General features: G+C 44.9%; 1 protein-coding gene across 2 annotated transcripts in view; it reads right to left on the bottom strand.

Annotated features, from left to right (window-relative positions):
* Positions 1-23,855, bottom strand: part of LOC310830964 (uncharacterized protein) — a 61,701-nt gene extending 37,846 nt beyond the window's left edge. The window contains exons 1-21 of one of the 2 annotated variants that reach the window (XM_083710804.1): positions 23,814-23,855; positions 21,030-21,124; positions 19,690-19,757; positions 19,328-19,346; positions 17,858-17,885; positions 16,576-16,651; positions 16,004-16,156; positions 14,631-14,839; positions 13,506-13,597; positions 12,186-12,292; positions 11,276-11,640; positions 10,258-10,361; positions 9,916-10,034; positions 8,324-8,500; positions 7,863-8,071; positions 6,960-7,051; positions 5,558-5,658; positions 4,044-4,214; positions 2,976-3,038; positions 1,421-1,635; positions 126-229 (exon numbers count right to left, since the gene is read on the bottom strand). In XM_083710804.1, the coding sequence (XP_083566930.1) occupies positions 126-229; positions 1,421-1,635; positions 2,976-3,038; positions 4,044-4,214; positions 5,558-5,658; positions 6,960-7,051; positions 7,863-8,071; positions 8,324-8,500; positions 9,916-10,034; positions 10,258-10,361; positions 11,276-11,640; positions 12,186-12,292; positions 13,506-13,597; positions 14,631-14,839; positions 16,004-16,156; positions 16,576-16,651; positions 17,858-17,885; positions 19,328-19,346; positions 19,690-19,757; positions 21,030-21,087 (2,530 nt within the window). In that variant the 5' untranslated portion in view covers positions 21,088-21,124; positions 23,814-23,855. The remainder of the gene's footprint in view (positions 1-125; positions 230-1,420; positions 1,636-2,975; positions 3,039-4,043; positions 4,215-5,557; positions 5,659-6,959; positions 7,052-7,862; positions 8,072-8,323; positions 8,501-9,915; positions 10,035-10,257; positions 10,362-11,275; positions 11,641-12,185; positions 12,293-13,505; positions 13,598-14,630; positions 14,840-16,003; positions 16,157-16,575; positions 16,652-17,857; positions 17,886-19,327; positions 19,347-19,689; positions 19,758-21,029; positions 21,125-23,813) is intronic. The other variant, XM_083710805.1, reaches the window with a different exon arrangement.
* Between the last annotated feature and the right edge of the window lie 1,565 nt (positions 23,856-25,420).

Here is a 25,420-nt window from a genome sequence, read left to right as displayed (position 1 = left end):
TGGTGTGGCACGAGCAAATTTTTATTTGGAAAGGGTGGCCCAGATAAAAAAAGTTTGAGAACCACTGTTTGTTCACTCCTCCTATTTTCCTCCTGACAGATCTGCCCTAAAACCCAGTTCTTTACCAATGGTCTGAGACTTCTGGGTTAGGAAAGAAACAATGTAGTTGACACAATCCTTCTTCCTTTCCTGTGGAATTTCAGAGAAGCCTCTGCTGATCCCAGTAATCCTGGGATAAGAAGGAAAAGGCACCGTTAGAATATACACTTTTAAACCAGTTTCATTGCCCCAGTTCATTCTGGGAAGAGTGATGAGCATGTTGGGAGTTCTCCATTGGCTAGTCTAGGGACAAGCTAGATCTCCATCGCCTCAATCCTGGTGGGACCAAGTGTGACTGGGAACCATAGCTGTCAACTTTTCCCTTTTCTTGCGAGGAATCCTATTCGGAATAAGGGAATTTTCCTTTAAAAAGGGGAAACATTGACAGCTATGCTGGGAACCCTTCTACAGGGATTGACTTTGCAGCCAAGTTCCCCACCCTAGCTGCTAATTTAGTAACGTGCATTAATTTTAGTGAGTATAGGCCTAACGTGGGACACAACTCTAAGTTTTAATCTGGTTTTTTTAGGAAATCACATTGACTGCTGCTGTGTTGTTGTTGTTTAAATTTCTATTCTGCCCTTCATCCAAAGATCTCAGGGAAGTTTACAATATAAAAACACATAAATACATATCATAATAACAAACAAAAACAATACCCCTCCACACACACATTTTAAAAGGGCATAGGTTGTTTAATTAGACAAAGGCCTGGGAAAAGAGGAATGTTTCTGCCTCAAGATATGTAACTGAGGTGCCAGGCGAGCCTTCCTGGAAAGAACATTCCAGAAGCAAGCAGCCACTGCAGAAAAGGCCAGTTCTTGTGTTGCCACCCTCCAGACCTCTGGTGGAAGAGGCACATGAAGAAGGGCTTCAGATGATGATTCACAGGGTCCAGGTTGGTTCATATGGGGCAAACCAGTCCTTGAGGTACTGCAGTCCTGAGTTGTTTAAGGCTTTATAGATGAAAACTAGCACTTTGAATTGAGCCAAAAAAGCACTTGGCAGCCAGTACAGTCGGACCAGGATTCATGTTATATGCTCAAACTGTCTTGCCCCAGTAACAAGCTCGCTGCTGAATCCTGCACCAGCTGAAGTTTCTGAACCATCTCCAGAGGCAGACCTACATTTAACACGTTGAAGTAATCTAACCTAGAGATTACCAGAGCATAGATGACAGAGGTTAGGCTGTCTCTGTCCAGATTTTATGTAAATCCCTCAGAGGTGTTTTCTTATAGCACAGTAAGCAGTATAAAACATGGATAAATAAATATGTTTGGAGGGGACCTCCCCCCAAAATAAAGAACAGGTCAACACTCACACAGACTTGTATGCCTCGCAGGATATACTTTTGGGGATTTTCCCAAGAAACTCTGCATTCACACTGGACAGGGCGACCACCAGTCTATCCTCAAACCAGACCCGAAAATCAGCATTGGTGAAGGTTGAGAACGCCACGCTCAAGCGCTCCATCGTCAGGGTGAGCATGGCCATTTTCACATCCATTGAGATATTGAACACGCTGACAGAACTGGGCTAAAATGGGAATGAAAGATGATTACAAACTTTGGCAGGAAGATTTTGAGAGAAGAGGGCCGGAGATCAGGGAAGGTCTTGTTACTGCTTTAAATTTCGGGGTCCTTCCTTGAATACCAGACAGGCACCTCCCTGTTGTCTTTTTGGCACCTACTGAATACCTTTCACATGCAAGGTGGGTACTTTTTAAAATCATGCTCCACCCCTTCCCTTAAGTGAACCTATGAAGCTGCCTTTTATCAAGCCAGACCACTGGCTCAGTTTTGTCTACACTGAATTCCAGTAGCACTCAGGATTTTTTCCTCATCCTTCCTAGAGATCTCCCTATATAAAGAGAGATGTAAGGTTGTCATCATGCAGCTCAAATTAGAGGATTTGCAGTGCCACATCACAATTTGCATGAATTCTAGCTGGGGTAGGGAAGCAAAAGTGAAGGCAGGTTGCACAACAACACTGGCCATAGCAGAGGAAGGAGAAGAGAGGGAATACCAACAAGAGGCAGTTTAAAACAACAGCAGAAGTTTAAATAAAGCAGGGAGGGACACAGAGGGAAATGGCTATTTTAAGCAATAGCAGACGATGGTGGGGTAGTTTATGTGCAAGAGAGTTGCACCAGAGGAGGGGGAGAAGGCAGAGACCTGGGGTTAAAGGTGAAAGCTAGGGGTGCGGCCCCTAGTAAGAGCATAAGATGAACCTGCTGGAACTGGTCAATGGCTCATTGATCATTCCCAGGGGACCTTTGGAGGAAGCCATTACAGCCAAACCAATTTGCATGAGGTGTTTCGAATTCCTCTACAGTGGTCTTTCTCAACCTGTGGGTCCCCAGATGTTGTTGAACTACAACTCCCACCACCCCTAGCTAGCAAGGCCAGAGCTCAGGGATGATGGGAGTTATAGTCCAACAACATCTGGGGACCCACAGATTGAGAACCACTGCTCTACAGTGTGGCACTCACCAAAGCGTGCACAACTTTTGCACAGGGTTAGCCAACACAGTGCCCCTCAGATGTGCCCAGGAACTCCCAGGATTCCTCACTGTTCCCTGTGATAGCTTGGGCTGGTAGAAGTTGTGACCCAGCAAAATCTGGAGGGCATCACATTGGCCTATCCTAGTGTAGCTCGTGGTGCCTGTTAAGTATATCAAACCAGACCACTATTCCCTTGGCCACCAAGACACCAGCCACCAGGTCAATAAGGTTCTATTTGCTAGAAGACCTTGCAAAACACACACACACACACACACCAAAAAACAGTTGCTCTAGAAGCTATTAATTAAAATGCCATTCCATCCCATCTGCTTGCCTAAGATGGGGTTTGCTCCATGATGCAAAAGACCTTACCTGAGTCAAAGACCGTCTGACTCTGAGTCTCGGTTTCTGAGACTCTGGGTATCTTCGGGTAGCCTAATAAAAATTATTATTATACTTACTGGAGAGGGCGTGAACGGACAGGGACATTCACATAGCTTTGGCACATATTATTAAAATCTAAGAAATGGCTTATTTCCCTGTCCGTCCATCCATCCATCTACCCCCATACAGCCCATCCTCTGAAGCAGTCATATGGCAAAGGGCAGGTTTACACAGCAAGATGCCATTGGTTTCAAACTGGTTCAAAGAGTCATTGCTTATGGCTTCCCTCCCAAAAAATCCATCAAGTCAAGGACATGCTAATTCAAACAACTGTCATGGATGCTTCAGCTGCGATTCCTGCATTGCAGGGGGTTAGACTGGATGACCTTTGGGATCCCTTCCAACTCTACAATTCTATGATTCTGTAACTCATACTTGAAGGCTGCATCCGAAGCCGGTTGACACCAAAGGACCACAGCAAGAGGCAAATATGTTAAAGGCCCCCTACGCTTATCATGAGAAGAACCCCAGCCTAGTTCAGACTGCTTGACTCTTTCTGAATGGAAATTTGTGTATTCTGGGGATTAATGTTATGTGCCATATGGCTCAAACAGTTGTCAATGGCCCATCTGGTGCAGCACCCTGTTCTCACAGTGGCCAACCAGATGCCTATGGGAAGTCTGCAAACAGGACTTGAGTGTGAGATCCCTCTCCCCACCGGCCATTCCAAGCCATTGTTACTTAGATGCATGCTGCCTCCAACAGCAGAGGTAAAACAGCCTTCTGGTTCCTCCATGCATTTGCCAAATCCTCTTTTAAAGCCATTCAAAGTTGTGGCCATCAGTGCTTCCTGGGGGAATGAGTGCCACATTTTAACAATGGGCTGTGTGAAGAAGGGCTTTCTTTAGTCTGTCCTGAATGGCCCTAAGTTCCAGTGCTGTGAGAGAGGGAAGAAAGCTTTTCTCTACATCTGCTTTCTCCACACCTTCTGTCATTCCAGAAAGTCATTTCTGGTGCCCTGCTCAGCGGTGGAAGGCTGGTCCCTGAGCTCTGTACCTTTTTGTAGGCAATGTTGAATGCATCCCAGAAAGCAGCCAGGTGGTCAAGGCCAGGCAGCTGAGCCAGCCTTGTGAAGACCATCTTCACTTTATCGACGCAGCAGAGCATCTCTGGATTCACAGTCAGCTGAGCAAGTTGTACTGCTGAGAGTTCTCCCAGGTTAGCCGTCTGAAACAGAGAGAAGGCACACAGAAATGAATAGCTTCATCCACCCACCCACTTTTTTTTTCTTACTTTTTTTATAAATTTATTTATTTGGTTTTTCATTTATTATACAAAACAGACATCACCATTAATTAAAATAGTAAAGTAAAAAGGTTCGCCAAACCTTCGGACGTCCCTCCATGGGTTCCATTTCAAACTTTCATTTCTGCATTTTTTTTACTGAAATCTATCTATTAAGTATCCATAATTTCCAAAGTTCATGTTACTTTGCAAGTGTCATTGTATTCCTCCTAATGATTTTTAACTGTTTACTGTGGTCTCTCAAATAGTCCATCCGCTTTTCATCCTGGGGAGTAGTTGGCATCATGTTACCTGAGAAGATCTGAGTTCAAATCCTTGCTCAGTCCTGGAGCTCACTGGGTGCTCTAGCCTAGTAATCTTCAAGTGTTTCAGTCCTAACACCCACCTTTAACCCAAACATGCATTTGGGGACCCATTTCTTAATCTTTCCCCATATATTTGCATGGCAGTGGTGCTCCCGTTGCAATCCGCCTTGGATCAGGTCGCAACTCACTAGTGGTTCCTGATTCATCAGCCTAAGACCAGCCTACTGCTTGGGGTTGTTTCAAAGACTGAAATGTGATGATCCCTTATGCAACACCTTACATGTCTTGGAGGAAAGTTGGAATATAAATATAATAATAAACTATAGCAGTTAACATTTACAGTGGACACTCGGGTTGCAAACGTGATCCGTGCAGGAGACACGTTCGCAACCTGCAGTGCCGCGTCTGCGCATGCGTGGGTTGCGATTCAGTGCTTCTGCACATGTGCAAAGTGTGATTTAGTGTTTCTGCGCATGCGCGAGCGCCAAAACCCGGAAGTAAACTCCTCTGGTACTTCCGGGTTCGGCGCAGTGCGCAACCCGAAAACGTGCAGCCCAAAGCGTCTGTAACCCGAGGTATGACTGTATATGGTGCTTTTATATGATCCAAGTTCTTTGCCCACTTTATTTCATTGCATTTCATACAACAGCCCTATGAGGTAGGCCAGTGTTATCATCCCCATATTGTGAAGGCTGGAAGCCAGGCCACTGGTCCATCTGTCTCATTACCGCCTACACTGACTAGCAGCGGCTTTCCAGGGTTTCAGGCAAGAGTCTCTCCCATCCCTACCTGGAGATGCCATTATGGATTGAACCTGGGGCCTCCTGCATGCAAAGCAGGTGCTCTACCACGGAGCTAAGGGCTTAAGACCAAAGGATGAATTGCTCCTCTGCTGCTGTGGTAAAATATGGACCAGACCCTGGTTGATCTTAATAGCAAGAGCATTACAGCTGAGCTTACCCCATTGAAGCTTGGGTCAAGAGACATCAAATCTGTGATGCTAATGAAGGACTTGAATCTCTGGAAGTTGAGGGAGAGCCAGTTTCCGGTCATCTGGCAGTCTGAAATAATAATAATAATAATAATAATAATAATAATAATAATAATAATAAATGTTTCTGCAATTCTGCAAGTAGGTACCCATTTAGGAGCACCAGATGAACAAAGCAAATGCTTGCAAATATTTAACCAAAGTTCCAAAAGATGGGTTGTCGCTGCACTGTTGTTTATGCAGCAATGTAAAGTAAGAACCAGTGGGTTTTGCCAGGGATGAAAGGATAATTTACCATATTTTTCGCTCTATAAGACACACCAGACCACAAGACGCACCTAGTTTTTGGAGGAGGAAAACAAGGAAAAAATATTCTGAATCTCAGAAGCCAGAACAGCAAGAGGGATCGCTGTGCAGTGAAAGCAGCAATCCCTCTTGCTGTTCTGGCTTCTGGGATAGCTGCGCAGCCTGCATTCGCTCCATAAGACGCACACACATTTCCCCTTACTTTTTAGGAGAGAAAAAGTGAGTCTTATAGAGCAAAAAATACGGTAATTTCTAGTCAACTTCACTTTTGCATTCATTCATTCCTAAGGCCATTCCATAAATGCTCCACCACTGCCTGTCAAATGCTGCCCTGAACAAGGCCCACCTGGAACCAACAATGAACTTCTTTTCATAGCCAGGTGAAGACTTCCAACTTCTCCCTGGAATTTGATCCCATTACTTTATCTTAGGAGTCATCCACACTTCCATTCGCCCCACCACTTTCTCCCTGGAAAACCCACAGTTTAGTACTGAATTAGATTGACATTCGCTCTGGTTTAGAGCAAACAAGAGGGTTTTCTCAGGGGAAGCAGCGGGCAATGGCAAAGCACAGGACAAGCAGAAAACCGCTCCGGCCCACACTTTCTAGCCACGGGACAAGCGAAAGTGTAGACAAGTTCTCAAGTTCTGTTCTGGGTTGCTCCACACCTGACGGAAGCTTGCAATTTATGTTTTGTGTATTGATTTTATTTCTTCGAATACTGACAGTTTTTATATTAAGCAGTTTTTTATATCTTTAAACATGATTGTGGAGACAGTCCTGTGTTAGATGGCTAACAAATTAATTTATTAATAACAGTAATAAAAATGATGGTGATGGTGACTCCATTCTGTTTGCACACTAATCCACACAAATGATCCCATCATATTTCTGCCCAGGGCTCCTTTGGGAGGAGAGATGGGACAGCAGTTTAATAAGTAAAGAAACAACCTGTGAGTGGAGGGCTGATGTTAAGATTTCAGAAGAAAGAAGCGAAGAGATCCAAAACTGACTGATTCCTCCATCTGTGCATGAGTTAGGAAGCCAGGAAACAAAAGGCTCACCTGTTTTTCGAAGGGCCTGGAGGATCCACTGGGCCACACCAGTCTTGGTCTCCAATGACATCTGGTCAAAGGCAGAATCCAGCCCTTTCACACTGCAAGGCATCCAAATGCAGGAACACCATTAATCCAGAACACTTTGGTCTCTAGTTCTGCCCACCAATGCAGCCCCCAACAGATTACTCCTGAGGAATTGTGGCCCTCTATAGATTGGCCACCCATAGTTTACACGCCCTGATTTGCACACCCAAGCCAAAGACTGAAAAATCAGCACCAGGAGGCACAAGAATAATCCCTTGGGTGATTCAATGTGCTTTTAACTCCTGGCAAAAGCTGTCCACAGATTCCCCACCCCGCTAATCTGAATGAAGACATTTATTCCATAGGTTGAGGCCACTCCTAAGAAGACCCTCCTCCATACTGTGGCCAGATCTGCCTCTGTCCAATGTGTACAATCCTCAGGTCCCCTCCCTAGAAGATCACAATGACAGGGGCAGTCTCTACAGAGGAAGGCCATCTCTCAGCTAATAGTATTATAAAACTGTTGAGTTGGAAGGGACCTCAAGGGTCATCTAGTTTTTGGCAACCAGTAAAGGAGAGTCCACCACCTTCCTAGGGAGTCCATTCCACTGGCAAACAGCTCTCACCACCAGAAAGTTATCCCTAATGTTTAGCTGAAAGCTCCTTTCTTGTCATTTGAATGCATTGGTTCAGGTCCCACCCTCTGGAGCAGCAGCAGCAGAAAACAAGCTTGCTCCATATTGCCTTCTCCATCTCACCTGATCTTGGGCTATTTAGAGCCTTAAAACTGTCTCCTTAGCGAAACAGCAGCCAATGCACCTCCTTCCGCCTGGGTGTTATTATATACACCCAGCATGAAACCCCACTAATCAAACTTTTACTTACATGGGTTGTATCTGCGTGCAGTTGGGGAGAGTAGGAAGGGCCCCCAGCTCCTCCACCATGATGGATGGGAAATAAATTATCAGGAGCCCATTGAACCAGGACAGTAAATCAGGCATTGGCATGGAGGCAAAGTGCGGCTTCAGGAGTTGGAAAATCCCCCGTAACATGATCTCACGAACCCGCACATTGGTTATCTCTGTGATGCTCCCCTGGAGACAAAGAACATACAACCATCAAATGTATGGAGGTTCGTTTCTGTTATTTCTCCCCAATTTTGGTTTCTAACAACTGGTATTCAGAAGCATTACTGCCTCTGCCCCTGGAGACAGAGTGTAGCCCTTGTGACTAGTAGTCAAGGCTAGCCTCCTCCTCCTCCTCCATGAATCTCCCAGTCCAAAGCTGGCATCCAACACCATCTGAAGATTCACCATTCCTGTCTTCCAACATTCAAAGTGGCTCACCTGTGCCTGGATGCTGAGAAGAAGGCTTTGGAGCTCAGATATGCTTCGGCTCTGAAGGGTTGCCATCACATTTGTTGCCTCCGTCTCAGCACTGACCCTGGCGCTGTCTGTTAAGGTGCCAGAGATAACAAGCAGTGTTCCCATCTGGGTTGTTGTCAGCAAATCCAGCACTTCAAACTGAAAGACAAGGGGCAGCGGGGAGGGATAACATCACCACCAGAGCTTCATTCCCTGTATGAGTGTGGTGGGCAGGTGTAAGAAGCCCCTTGTGGTTCAGGCTGTAGGTCCATCTAACGCATGCTTCTGATCACCAAGGGTCAGCTGGTAAAGCATTGCCCAGTTGGCCGTGGCAGGGCCTCCTTGGTGGTGGCTCCCACATGATTGATTTCCAGGAGAAATTTAAAGAACATTCCTGTTTGCACAGGTGCTTGACAGCTGAGAGATAACTGGCCACAGCAGGCACAACATCAATAACTGTGGTGGTATACAATTGCTTCTAAACATTTTCAATGTTCTAATTTACATGTTTTTAGAGGCTTTGAAAATGTTCCACATGTTTTCTTTATTATCCTAAAATCTACTGTTTTATTTATTTATTTCAAGTACCTTTTCCTCCTGGAAGCTAAAGGTGGGATACATGGTTCTCCCTTTCCCCATTTTATCCTCACAACAACCCTGTGAGGTAGGTTACACAGAAAAAGAGTGACTGGTCCAAGTGGTCTCCCACGTCCTAGTTGGATACTCTAATCACTACACCATGCTGGCTACTATACCCCATTGGCTTAACATGATGGTGCAGCCATTGGGAGGAAGGGTGGGATACAAATTTAATAAATAAATAAACACCTCACAGTGAGCACTGAAAGATCTTCAGCCACCTGAAGTTCACCAGTCTCACAAAGAATCACCACCCTCAAAACTGTTAGCATGAAGGAAGAACCCCTGTCAAAGGGGAAGAAGAACCTGGTCTTCGCATGATTATTGCCCTCACTCTCTGACTTCCTCAATGCTCATCTGCCACAAGCAGGGGAAGGGGACTTGAAAGCCTCATTATCACTTCATTCACTTGTCAGATCAATTGCTCTGGTGCCCTGGCAGATAATGACAATGCTCCTGCTCTGAGGTGGGGAGAGAGAAAGGGGCCTGGAGCTGGACACTCCCTGCCCCCCCCCCAACTTCCTGCCCCACTTCAAATGAGGCTGGGGGTTGGTGGTGGTGGGGAACAACACTAAAGGTAAAGGTAAAGGGACCCCTGACCATTAGGTCCAGTCATGACCGACTCTGGGGTTGTGGCGCTCATCTCGCTTTATTGGCGGCGTACAGCTTCCAGGTCATGTGGCCAGCATGACTAAGCCGCTTCTGGCGAACCAGAGCAGTGCACGGAAACACCTTTTACCTTCCCACCGGAGTGGTACCTTTTTATCTACTTGCACTTTGACGTGCTTTCAAACTGCTAGGTTGGCAGGAGCAGGGACCGAGCAACAGGAGCTCACCCCGTCGTGGGGATTCGAACCGCTGACCTTCTGATTGGCAAGTCCTAGGCTCTGTGGTTTAACCCACAGCGCCACCCGCTGGAGAACAACACTACTTACGCCATTAAAGGAGGGGTTCAGGTGAAGAAAATCATTGTAGTCTGCAAAGCTGCTGGAGAGTCCGAAGTTTTCCTGCAGCCAGTCTCTGCTGCTTGATGTCATGATGGTGCAAGCAGCTCCTGCAGGGAATATGGAGATGCAATTGCTCCGCCCACTTTTGCCCCTGGCCACACCCCCTTATGACTCTGGCACATTCACCACCAGCAGGTGGATCCCAGAAGATTACCCCCAAGATAATGTGGTCCTTCAGCTGAAAAAGCTCCCCGGCCCTTGCCTTAAAATCTTAATAGTTTAACACTATTTCCAGCAAGGGAGAAAAACCACAAAATAGCCATGTATCACCTTCTTTTGTAAGTTGTCTTTTCAGAAAATCCAGACGCTTTGTGCAGACAGCCTTTTGGGTGCTGTTGTCTAGTTTATGATAGATAGAATCGATCCCTTTGTAGCTGCAAAGCAAGCAGAGCAGAATGCATTTTTGTACATTCTCCATGACAGGAAAATCCAGTTTTCTTCGCACACATAATTATACTTCTCTGGCCTATCATAGGAAGTTGCCTTATACTGAATAAGACCATTGGTCTGTCTAGCTCAACATTGTTTACACTGACTGGCAGCAGCTCTCCAGGGTTTCAGAAAAGGGTCTCTCTCACCCCTGTCCAGAGATGCCTCAGTTGAAACTTGGACCTTCTGCATGCCAAGCAGATGCTCTACCGCTGCTCCATCTTTCATGCGACAGACCTTCAGATATTTGAAGGTGGCTCTCATATCACCTCTCAGTCCAGAAACATATCCTGGTCCCTCAATGGTTCCTCAAAAGGCTTGATTTCCAGACTATTGATCTTCTCGGTCTACCTCCTCTGCATACATTCTAGCTTGTCAATATGCTTCCTTAAACTGTGGTGCCCAGAACTGGACTCATATTCCAGGTGGGATCTGACCAGTGGCGGAGCTAGCCGCTCCTGCACCTAGAGCAGCGGGGCAGGGCGATCTGCCCAAGGGGCAGTGCGATCCGCCCACAGGGTTATCAGCACGGCAGCGTGATCCTCGGGGCGAGGGGGAGTCTGATCGTGGCACGGCAGCGCAATCCACCCAGGGGGCGTTTGTCACACACCCCTCTGGTATGGCACCCAGGGCAGGCCACCCTTCCTACACCCCTGGATCTGACCAAAGCTGGTCCTATTATGTCCCTTGATCTGGACACTAGACTTCTGCTGATGCTGCTTAGAATTGCATTATCCTTTTTCAGTTGCTGCATGGTGACAAAAACAGGACAGGGCAGACATCTCTACATCTGACAGTTTTTCCATTAGAGAACTTCCCTCCTTCATGGACCACCCACCCTTAACCTAAGCCTACTCACATATCACGGAAGTCTGTACAACCAATTTTGGTTGGGAAAAGCTCCAGGATCTTTGCATCAGCAACAGGCAGGAACCGCATCAGTTTCACCTGAAACAGGTCTTTCAAGGAGGGTGAGCAGAGGTCAGGGAAGCTCTCATTCACCTTCCTCAGAACGGTCTCCAGCAACAGATAGCTGGCTCCGCTCTCAGGTGAGGGCTCCAGGGGCAGCAGTGATAACTGAGTCAGGTAATCTTCCATGAAGCGGATGCTCTGGCTGCGGAGGGTTTGGGCAACAGCTTCTGCCAGGCTGGCATTGGCCAGGACACCACGAGCAACGGTCAGTTGGGCAAGCTGGGAGGCCGTCAGGACATCCAAAGCTGCAAACTAGAAAACGGGTGAAAATCATGAGTTTGGTGCAGGCAGTCCTAAATGGACAAAACAATAGCTCTTCTAAGGACTAGTGTTGGCCATTTCTCCATGTCCCTCTGAGCATGCATGGAGTATATGGGGAAGGGCTCGGTGGTAGAACATCTGCTTGGCATGCAGAAAGTCCCAAATTCACTCCCCAGTAGCATTTCCAGGTAGGGCTGGGAATGTCCTCACCTGAAACCCTGGAGAGTCACTGCCAATTCCTATGTCCCTAAAGGTTATCCCCCTCCCCATATACAATGGTTCTAACGCCCCTCAATAAAAATCTAGCCTGTCACAGGGAGCCTATGTACTTGTCAGGAGGGCATAAAAATGAAGTGCCTCTGAGCATCTGCCTTTTCTTTGTGAAGCAGCATCTGTCTGCTTTTTTTTTAAAAAAAAAAGGCCAAAAGTACTTCAGAGCACATGCAGAGTGCCTTCCCTCACCCCCACCCCGACAGAAAGCCTTCAGGCTGGAGTGAGTTACTCTCCAGAGCCACAAGTGCAACTGATTTTCTTACCCCATCAAATCCACTCCAGGTCTTGAGGAGGTCATTGTATGAGGCGTTGTTCAGGAAACTCTTCCAGTAGCTCTGAATCCATTCTTTGGGTGAACTCTGTGGGCAGCCTGAAAAGCAACATCGAAAGGAGCTTTGTGGTGTGGGCAAGGAAATGGAAGGACCAAGATCTGCCACCTGTTTGGTGAAGGCTAATGAAATGTGTGGAGCTGGCAGCAATGGAGAAACTGACTGATGCAATCCAGGAAAGTGAAAGCATGAGATGAAATGGAATGTATGGGGAGAGATGGAACTATTATGTGAATACTGGAATGCATTGTATCAAAATGAAAGACTAGAAAGATATTTGTTTACCTAGATTATGTATTTATTTTCCCCCTCACTCTCTTTTTTGTTTATCAATGTATTATAATGTCATTTTTCTCCCGTGCTGTAGTTTAATGAATAATAATAAAATGAAGAAGGGGGGGGAATGTATTTAATTTTTTAAAGGAGTTTATTTTTCAAAGGCTCAAATGGAACATTTTTTAATGAAGCAACTAGGACTATTATCCCACTCAGTATCTGTACTGGAGTTGAAATTGACTTTATAAATAAATTCAATAAATCATGTTGTTGTTGCTGCTGCTGCTGTCAGTTGTATTTGTATTTCATGTGATTGTTTATATTGTGTATGTTTTTTATTGTAAATCACTTTGAGATACCTCATTATAAGTGATTCATAAATGAAATTACTAATAATGCATCCTAAGGGAGGTTGGCAGGAGTGTGAGGTCCTCCTCCTTAAGATTCCACCTACACAAGCCCTAATTCCTAACCTGCAGTTTCTGAACCAAAAGAAAACCAAAACACAGTCACCCTTTGTAATTTTGCACCCCTCCAACTGAAAAGTTTACACAACAATGAATATAATAATATATGAGTGGAAACAACTGCATCATACAAGGGGGAGAATAATTGCTTGCAAAAACGTGTATAAATTTGCACTCAATAAATATTGGGAGAAATAATTTGCACAAAATGCAGATGAATTTCCATGTGGACCTTTCTTTAAAAGAGAAAAATGATCAACTAGATGCAGGAATAAGGTGAGCTTTTCCAACATAAAGCTGGAGAAATAAGAAAACAGGAGAAACCAACATTTGCTCATCCCTAAATAAGAGAGGGAGTCCTGTCCAATACAGGGCTGTTCAATGGCTGCAGGTCCACAAGTCATGTGACCCTGAGCTGTTCTGCTGGCTCAGATTGGATTGAGCTTTTCTGGAGTTATGACTCTTGACCGCTTGTGAAAGGAGCACCAGAGGGGGCACATTCCCCACTTACTTTGTATTGTAAGGAATCTCCCGATCCAGTTGGCAACCTGTTGCTTTGTGCTGCTGTCTATCCCAGAATATGCACTGTCCAGAGCCTGGACACTAATGATGGGAGACACAAGAAGGGAAATAAGCACCTTATTATTGGTTTTATCTGTTCGATACCTTACACAGGGCAGCCTCTGAGGGACAAGGGCTTGCATTCGATGCTAGTCCTACTCAGAGAAGACTCAACCAAAAACAATGGCCATGAAAACCAACTCCAGTTTATTTATTTCATTGAGTCTACTCTCAGTAGAGCTTAGCTGGAGACAACTCGAGCAGCCAGGCTTCAAAACCTTTCAAATGCAATCAAATGCCCAGACATCAAAAGGTTGTCAGTGATGGTGCCAGGCAGGCCTCAGCTGGGAGAGCATTCCACAAGTGTTGGGAAGGGGGTTACAACCAAAAAGGTCCTCTACCTGTTGCCACCCTCAGGTGTTTATTGTGAGGTGCAAGGAGAAGGGCCTCAGATGATGTTCTTTTGGGGAGAGGGGGCCAGTCAGGTATCCTGGTACTAAGGCTTTGTAAGTTAAAGCCAGCGCCTTGAATTGGACCGAGAAATCTACAAACCTCAGCCCCATCAGCATTCTGCAGCAGCTGCCATTTCCAAACAGCCTTCAAGGGCAGCCCTGGGTATAGCTCATGTCATCCCTGTGAATCCTTTGAACAATACACGTCTCTTGTGCAAAGGACCTTTCGGACTGTAGTATTCAGGATCCAAATGTCTGCTTGAATCCTGCAACTACAGCTGTCTTGAAAATCTCATCTCATTGAGAGGGAACCAGAGGGAACCAGCTGCTAACTTAGCTGGTAACTCTAAATATTGTCATCTTGATTGCAAAAAACAAAAAACCTCAGAGTGGTTTACAAAAAAGGGAGAAAAAAAACAATGAAATTATCAGTGAAAAACAATGAAAAACTACTTAAAATCTTCAAAAAAAAATAAAATCAAGAAGCTAAAACCCAGTTTAAAACACAGATCAACATTGTACATATCTGGACAGGCTTGCCTAAACATAAATGTGTTTTCCCAAACAGGGAAGGTAGGCAGGGAGTTCCAAAGATTGATTTCTTACTAATAGTTGTCACTTACACGGTAGCGAAGCCATCACAAGTGATGGGAAGCTGAGTCATGCACTCTAGGACATTGGAGTTTATCGCTGCCAGGTAGGAATGCATCGTGTCTTGAAACCAAGAGGCAAGGAAGCCTGTGCTCTGGACCCGGGGGTCTGCCTTGATCTTTTCCCATGCTGCATTCAGCAAGAAGGTTTTGGCTGTCAGTGAGATTTGGTCCCCAGACACCTAAATAGAACAGAAATGTGGAACAGTTGGTGCTCAAGGAGGAGAGATAAGTGGAGTTAACCTGGCACTTTATTTTTGCAACACGTATCCAAATTATCGCTACACATCACGTGGCTGTTATTTAAAAACAGAAGGGTAGCTTGCCGGACCAGACCAGAGGTCCATCTGGTCCAGCATCCTGTTCTCATAGGGTTCAACCAGATCCCCATGAGAAACCTACAAGCAGAGCCTGAGTGGAACAGCAGCACTCTCCTCTCCTGTGATTTCCAGCTATTCAAAAACATTACTGTTGGTGCTGACCTTTAAAGCCCTAAACGGCCTCCGTCCAGTAGACCTGAAGGAGCATCTCCACCCCCATAGTTCTACCTGGACACTGAGGTCCAGTGCTGAGGGCCTTCTGGCAGTTCCCTTGCTGTGAGAAGCCAAGTTACAGGGAACCAGGCAGAGGGCCTTCTTGGTAGTGGCACCCGCCCTGTGGAACGCCCTCCCACCAGATGTCAAAGATAAAAACAACTACCAGACGACATCTGAAGGCAGCCCTGTTTAGGGAAGCTTTTAATGTTTAATAGACTATTGCATTTTAATATTCTGCTGGAAGCTGCCCAGAGTGGCTGGGGAAACCCAGCCAGATGGGCAGGGTATAAATAATAAATTGTTGTTGTTGTTGTTATCCAACCATGGAGTCAGAGCATTAGTTTTATAATTCTCAGTTGCTCAGCTTTAAGCTCTCTGCTTGCAGTAGGGTTACACAAGTTAAAATCCTGGGGATGAGAGAGTTGCAAATGCACAGGAGATCCTGGTCTGAGCTGCAGGGCAATTTGGCTTTGTGATCCTCTGTTCCTTTGCAGCCCTATGATTCTGTACAGGTCTCCAGGTCTCACCGCAAAATCTTCCCTGCAAAACGTCTCTGGGGTGTCACTTTCTAAACAGAGCTATCCATTCGCAAACATACAGGTTGAGCGGAAGGGAAGCAAGCACAACAGGTCAGAAATTCTAGTTCCAAAGGAGCAGCCCTTATCCTACACACCTTACCTACCTACCAAAGCCCAGATGCAACACTGGCCTTCAACAGATCCTAGTGTCCACCAGAGAGGTCCTAACAGCACACAAAAACTAGGACCATTTTGCATAACCAAAGAAGGTTTTTGTGAGAGTACTAATTACCTGCAGATTTATCTCATTCAGGGCTGCCTGGAGCGTGTCTTTGTCAACATTTTCAAAGAGCATCAAGAAAGCCCCTTGGTCCAACCGGGCCTCAGAGTCTATGATGGAGCACTTGAGGATGGAGGCCAGCTCACTTGACGTCAGGTTGGAGATCTGTAGAGCAAAAGATGTATTTGTGTCATTTTCTGTGAATTATTTGCACTAGCAGTAGCAAAACCAGGTACTCTTTCAAGCCCCAATACTCATCTTCACAGCTACATGTCTTTTAATAGGTCCAATCCTTCCCTTAAACTCTTCTCTGCCCTTGACAATAATTGCTCCCACCTCTATTTCTATGCCTAGCATTTTCATTTCCGGGTTTATTTCGTTTCCTAAATAACATTTGATAACTCAATGGAAGCTTCCCAAGAATTGAGCTTCCTAAGCTGAAGCAAAGCACTGGCATGACATTGGCTCCATGGCAATTCAATTAAGATAAACTTTACAGAATCTGAGCTGTTGAATAAGCAAACTTGCAAGACCTTATATACCAAACTGCATTCTTTTGGATATTTAAAGGCTGGCAAAGATACCTGATCTGCTGAGCCACAAGCATACTGTGGCAGTGTAAATTGGCATGGTTCTTCAAGCGTGGCGTTTAGCTCTGCCCTGTATGAAGAAACACACAAGATTATAGATAATTCTGCCAACCAGTCAAATACGTTTCATCTCACTTTTGGCTACTGAAATGATTAAATAATTCAGCCTGCAATTCTCACATAGGTGTAAGCCCCATTGAACAAAGTGACACTTCCTTCCAAGTAAACTCACATTTGATTGTATTGCCAACTTACTGCTTTTTGTTTTTTAAAAGCTGCACAACATATGGAGTGGGATTCCTTATTCATTTCATACATACTTTCTTGTTTATTTAAATAGTTATGAATAGTTATCAATTGCACCCATCATGTAAATACAGCAAGACATGTGTACCACATACAAACTGACAGTCACTCTGATAAAAGCATCATTCAAGCTGGGGGGGGGTGTTGGAAATCATATTGCAAAGGCTTGCCTAAATAATACAGTTTTCAACAGATGTCTGAAATTAGGCAGGGATTATTCCTGTCTAGTTTCTACTGGCGGGGAGTTCCACAGGGTAGGCTCGGTCCCTAGTAAAGGCTAACCAAAACTCAGGGACACAGGGAACCACCAAAAATGTCCCATCAAAATTGCTCAGTGATTGAGGTAGTAATGAGATGATCCTTAGGGCCCAAGTCCTTTGGGCTTTGTGAATTAACACAATAACCTTGAATTTGGCCTGGTAACAAATAGGTTAGGAAAAAATTAGACCCTAGAATGAATGGCCTTATAAGGGCCCTCTGTAGCTGAATGTTGAAAGATTCAGGGCAGATTTAAAAAATACTTCTTCACACAGTTAAACTATGGAATGTGCTCCCAACTTGGGTGGCTTTAAAAGGGGACTGAACAGATTCATGAAGGAGAAGACTATTGATGGCTACTAGCCATGATGGCTATGCTCTGCCTTCAAAGTTGGTGGCAACAGTGCTTCTGAATAGCAGTTGCTGGAAAGCACAGGAGGGGAGGGGAGAGCTTTTGTGCTGGGGTCCCTCATGTGAATTTCCCACAGGCACCTGGTTGGTCACTGTGAGAACAGGGTGCTTGACTAGATGGGCCCTTGGCCTGTTCCAGGAGGCTCTCTTCAACGTGGAGTCACTTTGCTGCTAACTCCTCAACTGGTGCTCTCTGGGCCCTCATTTGGGAAGCCCCTGAGTTATGGGGCCCTAAACTTTAGCCCAAGGTCCACCTTAGCTATACCACCAGCACTTAGAATTCTACCCCGTTCACCTGTACCTGCTGATGGAGGAGCAGTAGGTTGATGCTGTGAAAACAAACAGACAAAAAGTAAATAATCACAGTGTTCCTATATTTGTTTTTAAAAAGAGTTGCTTTTATCTATATTCTGGTCATTTCATTGCCTGCCACCTTTGAAGCCCGGCTTGTAACCAGAAGCAATAAAACATAGTATGTATGTATGTATGTATGTATGTATGTATGTATGTATTGAGTGGTATATCTATAAACATAAATAAATCTTATGAGGCTGCTGGATCCAATGAAACAGGGGAGTCAGAACCCAGTGCACAGCTATACATGCTTCAGTCAATCGATGCAACACAAATGAGTCTGGGTTGAATTACGGCTCTGGTGAATCAACCCTCCTTGCTTCAGTTAGGAGACATCTCAAGCCACAGCTGTTTCAGCACCCTGGACAGCAGCCCCATTCACAGGGCAGTGTAGAGGAGCCTCACTTACGGCTCCTCTACACTTTGCTCGTCCCATGCCTAGAAATTACAGGTCCAAGAGATCTTCTGCTTCTCCCAAACTTTCTGGGCATGTACCCAAGTGGTTTTCCATTTGCCCAACCACTTTCCCCAGGAAAACCCACTCTTTACCAAAACTCAATTGACATTTGCTCCCATTCAGTAGTAAAGAGGAGGTTTTCCCTGGGGGAAAGTGGCAGGACAAGCAAAAGTGAAGATTGACTGTCTTCTTGTGGGGAACAATTTAGCATACTCTGAACAAGCATAGTTGAAATTTGGGAAATGTTCCATTAACTTTCAGGCATCAGGTTTCAGTGCCTGTTAGCCAGATAAGCTGGTAGAGTTCTCAGCTAACAGAATGGACTGTACTGTTTTAGAGTGCAGGTGGGAGATGCCATTTTTGAATATTCTCTTGCATTTTAAGGGGGGGGCCCTCGAGATAGAAAGTTTGCACTTGCAAGGAGCAATGCTAGGAATTTCTTCCCAATGTGTTAGGCTTCTGTTTGGAGGAAAGTTTTTCTTTAGAAGCATTCAAAGGAGCATTATATAACCTGAAGTGGTGCAATCCACACTGCCACTTCAGGGTTAGCTATGATTCCTACACTGCAGGAGTTGGATGAGATGACCCTTTGGGTTCCTTCCACATCTACAATTCTATGGTTTTACCACCTCATTGTCCTACATCTGTAGATCATTTCCACTGGAAAGAAGTGGGGCAAGGAGAAAATCACTCAAACCCATGCTTTCTAGGCATGACACAAGCGGAAGGGTGGACGAGCCCTGTGACAAAGAACCGGGATGCTGGAACTGCCTTTCACATAAATAGGTCATTACATTAATGCCTTAGTCCGAAACAGTACTTTGAGTTCAGGTTAACTTGTGTGTGATATTGGTTATGGGTCTGGATAATTATCTCCTTCCCACCCACTACCAGTCTGCTATAATCCCCTGACCCTCATTCTTGTGCCAATAAGATAAAAGTAAAACTGATCTTACTTACAGATTGGGTAGGCCGGACACTGATTAAAAAGAAGAAAAAGACAAGTGGTCAGAAAATCAGGATTGCATATTGCTCATATATAGAGCTGGATCTATTCTAAAAATCTAGTGCTGTGGAGGGGTCAAAATGACAATGATGGAAAGAAAATCTCCCACACAAAGAGAGGGGGGTGGAATGTTGCACCAGAGTGTTCAAATAAACATTGCTCTTGAATTGTTCGGTCATTGTTCACCTGTGATGCAACTGGCAAGATCTTCTTCTGAATAAATGGTGCTACTTTCAGGACAGACACTAAACTGGCAAATTAACCCCAACAGCAAATGGATCATGTTGCCACTGTTCACCCCACCCCCCATACTTACTGGATTCAAAGCGATAGGATAGGATCGGCGAGAGCGATAACCATGCCAGCTGCCTTCCGTCCAGCCCCCTTGAAATGCAATTTGAAATAGTTAGAACACGTGAAAGGACTAGTCTTCCAAGAGTTTGCTTAAGGATTAGAGCAGGATTGGCCAACATGGCACCCTCCAGACGTTATGACTACAATTCCCATTGTGACTAGCGGTCAAGGATAACAGTGGTGGTAGTTCGCAACATCTATAGGACATCACATTGGCTGCCACTGAATCAAAGCAGTCTGAGTTAGAGGCCATCATCACATCTTGTGGCAGGGAGCCCCACAGATTAATTAGTGTTGTGACATAGCAGTCCTTTCTTTTGTTAGTCCAGAACCAAAAGCCCCTCTAAATTTTAATGCTATGAGAAAGAGAGAGAAATGTTTCTTACTCACAAGTTAAGAGAATCTCCAGGATGGTCTGCTGTTACTGCAACAAATTTAGCTAACAGCACAAGTCTCCTCATGTCTACTGAGAAATACATTCACTGGGCCTTGTTCCCAAGTAAGTGAGTATAGGATTGCAGCTGAACAGTGCAATCCTATGTTTCTTTACACAGGCATAGCTCCTATTGTGTTTGTTGGTGCTTACTCTCAAATACATGTGTACAGAATTGCAATCTAAGGCTGTCACCTCATTAATATTAATATTAATATTAGTGGATTAATCACATGGAGTTGTATCTAACCAAGTTTAACTTAGAGTAGACCTACTGAAATGAATGGAGCTGAGTTAGTCATGGCATGACCAAACCACCAGAAGGCCACCAGGTCAGGGAAGACTGATTTTAGTCAATTAATCTATTCTGCATAAATTTGCACAGAAGCAAAAACAAACAAACAAAAAACACTCTGAAGTAGAAGCACAGCTGCTTTGATTTTAGCTTATCCAAGTAAGTGTTACAGTAGAACTCTCTTTCAGAAGATGTTCCCCATTCCCCAATTTATAGAAGGCTCCTTCCAATATGGTACTTGCCACAACAGTCATTTTTTGTTAACTACTTCCACTAAAAGTAATTTGAGGCACTTTTTCAGAACCAGCTGCCTCTGTTAGGAGGGACTTTCTAAACAGCTAAAAATGTTTGATTGAACTGATTAATCAGCTGGACATTACAAGCTGGGCAATTACTCAGTTGCATAGAAAAGCCATGAGTCACTGCTTTAGCTCTCAAAGAATGTGATGACTTATCCCTGTAAAGCTGATTCACCTTCTAGCCCCAGAAAAATGCCTGTTTTGCTCACTGTGTAAATATTTACTTGGATGCATTTGATTATGTTAATTATTGGGAAAAGAACTGGAAAACCTACCTGAAATGAGTAGCAAAGTAAAGATCGCGTAAATGGGCGGGCCTTCTTTTTCCTTCATGGCAACTCAGTTTTCCAAACAGGCCTTCCTTGCAGTGCTATAAAGCATAAAATATGACCTCATAAGAACATAGGAAGGGCCTGGCTTGTTGGATCAGTCCAGTCTCCTGTTCTCCCAGTGGCCAGCGAGATGCCTCTGGGAAGCCTGAAAGACAGGACCTGAACGCAACAGACTCTCCTGAGTTGTGCTTCCGACAGTGGAAACAGAACACAGCCATTGTGGCTAGTAACCACTGATAGCCTTAACCAGTGCTTTGTTTCTTTAAAAACGTTTAGGAGTTCTCTCATTTTGACTCAAGAAAATCACCATTTTATAGTTCAAATCGGGGAAAATAAATACAGTCAATGGTACAAAGATTCACAAAATGTTTAGGGGTATGAGTACCCCCAGAAAAAAAGCACTGGCCTTATCTAATCCTTTTTAACTCAAACCGACTTGGTGGCCATGACTACATCTTGTGTAGTGGGAGCAAATCCCGTGGATCACCCAGTTCAGGCCCTCCCTCCGAGGACAACCTTCCTCGCTCTCCTGAAGCACCCATGTGCATCCTTTTGAAACTCCGCATAATTCCAGAAGTGATTTGTCACAAGGGTTAGTAAAGGTAAAGGTAAAGGTACCCCTGCCCGTACGGGCCAGTCTTGACAGACTCTGGGGTTGTGTGCCCATCTCACTCAAGAGGCCAGGGGCCAGCGCTGTCCGGAGACACTTCCGGGTCACGTGGCCAGCGTGACAAAGCTGCATCTGGCGAGCCAGAGCCGCACACGGAAACGCCGTTTACCTTCCCGCTGGTAAGCGGTCCCTATTTATCTACTTGCACCCGGAGGTGCTTTCGAACTGCTAGGTTGGCAGGCGCTGGGACCGAGCAGCGGGAGCGCACCCCGCCACAGGGATTCGAACCGCCGACCTTTCGATCGGCAAGTCCTAGGCGCTGAGGCTTTAACCCACAGCGCCACCTGCGTCCCGTCACAAGGGTTATGAAGGAACAAATCATTAGATCTTCCAGAGGAGTGTCTTCTGGGCCTCATAGTTGCTCTTCTGCTCTAAGCTACAGTCAGAATCGCAAACAACTTTCAACAGTTTGAGAAGTATCACACTTTTTGTGTGCATTCATCTGGTTATGTTCCAATAACACTAGGAGGCATAGAATCATGGAATTGTAGACTCGGAAGGGACCGTGGGGTCACCTAGTTCAACCTCCTGCAATGCAGGAATCTCAACTAGATCATTCATGACAGGTGGCTATCCAACCTCTGCTTAGAAACCTCCAGAGAAAATTGCATGACATAGCAATTTAATATTGATTGACTGATTGATTGCATTTATATTCCACCTTTTCCTCCAAGGAGCTCAAGGTGGTATACATGGTTCTCCCCCTCCCTGTTTTATCTGCACAATAACCCCCTGTGAGGTAGGTTAGGGAGCAGGCTTCATGGCTGAATGAGGATTTGAACCCTGGTCTCCCAAGTCCTAATAGGACACTCTAACCACCACACCGGCTCTCAGTGCAGATGGGGAAGGGACAGCTCACCTGAGCACACCATTTTCAAACCAATTTGATCCATTTTTAATCATTTTTTAAGGGAGTGCTAAAACACTGGCCTGCCCCCAATTTTAACACCAATTTCACAATGATTTCAATATTTAAAAGTGGAGAGAAATATAAACGCAGGGATAGAAGGGATACATATTTGAAAACAATTGGGTATGTATGTATGTATGTATGTATGTATGTATGTATGTATTTATTTATTTAGAAAACGTGTTTTTATCCATTTAATTGTGAGTAGTTTTTTAGAATTAAAAAATTAGGCCACAAAGCACCATTTTTAAAAAACTGAATAAAATCTGCAGCTAAAATTTCACTGCCAGGAAAGTTAACGGAAGTATAGAGGGCTGGCTACTGGCTCAGCTGCTCAACACATCACTTGACATGTCCAAACCACAGATCATCAACCCGTCATATAAGAGAAAAAGGGGATGAGGCTTAAGAAATTTTAACCTAACCATTTATAATATAGAATGGGCTTGATTGTAAATAAAAAATAGAAAAAATAGAAACAGCTGGCATGGCAGGTATTACTATTATTATTATTATTATTATTATTATTATTATTAATAATATACCACCCTATACCTGAAGGTCACAGGTTTGTACTACATCTCCCATCAGCCCCAGAATTGTATGGCTACAGTGGCTGTCATTGTGCTGGGAGTTGTAGTCCAAAACATATGGAGGGCCCCAGGTTAAGGACTGCTGATCTAGATTAATAATTTTGGGGATATTTTAAATATCAAAACCCAGAATTAATATTCCAAGTTTTGGTAGCAGCAAAGCGGCCTATAGCTCAATACTGAGTGGGCAAATGGTCTTCCCAATGAATTTCTAATTTCTACTGTTTTAGGACAGAATCCAGCTGTTCCTACTGCTCCCAAAATTAAGGCACAGAAACATAGAACTGTAAAGTTAGAAAGGACCGAAGGGTCTTCTAGTCCAGTGTTTCCCAACCTTGTGCCTCCAGATGTTTTTGGCCTACAACTCCCATCATCCCTAGCTAGCAAGACCAGTGGTCAGGGATGATGGGAGTTGTAGGCCAAAAACATCTGGAGGCACAAGGTTGGGAAACACTGTTCTAGTCCAACCACCTGTAATGCAGGAATCTCAGCTAGTGCGTACAAGTTACCCCCATCCACCTTCTCTTCCCCTGCCCCTCCAAAACCCACCTTACCTTCAAAACGCCGTCATGTGTTCCGGAGGCTGGCAGGTGGACCAGTGTAAGTGTCACAGTCTCCCGTGACATCTCCTTTTATACCCAGGTCTCAAGCCACTGGGATGGAATGCAGTCAAGCCGTACAGGTGGCTGCTTTGATGCAGCTGCAAAGAACAAAAGAAAAGGGCCCCACCCTTCCTCCTGGGGCACCCTGGCCTTTGGGGCACATTGCACTCCCCTGCAGAAGGCTGGGCTCGCCATAGCAGAGAAAATTCACCTTGGTGGGAGCCACTGGAGTGGCTGGGGACCAGTTGCCCTGTGCTGCTCGTCACGTGGTTCGCCCTTGGGTGCCTAGGTTTTTCTTTCAGAAGCAGCCAACATTCTTTACTTGTTTGTTTGCTTGGTTTAGTCTACTTCTGGGCTCACCTTACACTGTGCATGTTCACTCGACCGCTTCAAGCTGCAGAATTGGCACTCTTACAGGTGCTGCATAATGTTTGTTCCGCAGTTGTAAGGAATTGATCTTCGGAACTCCCTGGCTATTGACATCAGGCGGGTGCCTTCACTGTACTGTTTCCAGCTCCTGTTTAAAACATTTCTGTTTAGACAAACCTATCCAGATGTGTAGAAGTTACACATGTTTTCATCTGTCTCTAGCTTGGTATTGATTGTAATTCGTTTTAGAACGTTTTCAAGTATCTGCTTTGTTTTATTGCTAACTAGCTGGGAGTTCCCGGGGCTGCCTGGGTATTTTTATTATTGTGGTTTTTAAAATGGATAGTGCAATTTGTGAACCACTCACACCAAGAATTGGGTGAACTCAATCCAAAGTAATGTTTTGGTCCACCATCTTGATTCAAAATGGTGCCTGGCACTCAAGCATTAACACAGAGCCCCTAATCCCCTCCAAGGAACCCTCATGCTGAGTTTGGTGATGATATCTCAAGAGGTGGCCAAAGCAATGTCAAAAAATGGGCACAGGCGTGCCAAAATGACATTTCATTCCATCATCTTGATTCAAAATGGTGTCTAGTGTCCAAATGGTAATGGAGTCTGCCACCCCACCTCAGGAACCTTCATGACAAATTTGGCAATGAAATCTCAAAAGGCATCTGAACATAAAGAGAACAAATGGACAGACAAGTGGTATCAATTTTGCTAAATAAATAAACGCACTTCCACTATTTAGAGACTGCTTTTCACTGTGGATGTTCACAAAAGGTGTTTACATGACAATCAGTGGAACAATTCATGAATCAATCCCATGCTAGTTCTATTGTCATAGGATATAACAAAATATATCAAAGATGGATGCAAACACACATCTAAAAAACAACCTAAATTATAGCAAAATGTTGTTGTTGTTGTTTAGTCGTGTCCGACTCTTTGTGACCCCATGGACCAGAGCATGCCAGGCACTCCTGTCTTCCACTGCCTCCCACAGCTTGGTCAAACTCATGTTCGTAGCTTCGAGAACACTGTCCAACCATCTCATCCTCTGTCATCCCCTTCTCCTTCTGCCCTCCATCTTTCCCAACATCAGGGTCTTTTCCAGGGAGTCTTCTCTTCTATGAAGTGGCCAAAGTATTGGAGCCTCAGCTTCACGATCTGTCCTTCTAGTGAGC

The sequence above is a fragment of the Podarcis gaigeae genome, assembly GCF_964106915.1.
Source record: "Podarcis gaigeae genome assembly, chromosome: 14".
NCBI lineage: Eukaryota > Metazoa > Chordata > Lepidosauria > Squamata > Lacertidae > Podarcis > Podarcis gaigeae.
The sequence above is the reverse complement of the archived record's forward strand: the minus strand, read 5'-3'. Positions and strand labels throughout refer to the sequence as shown.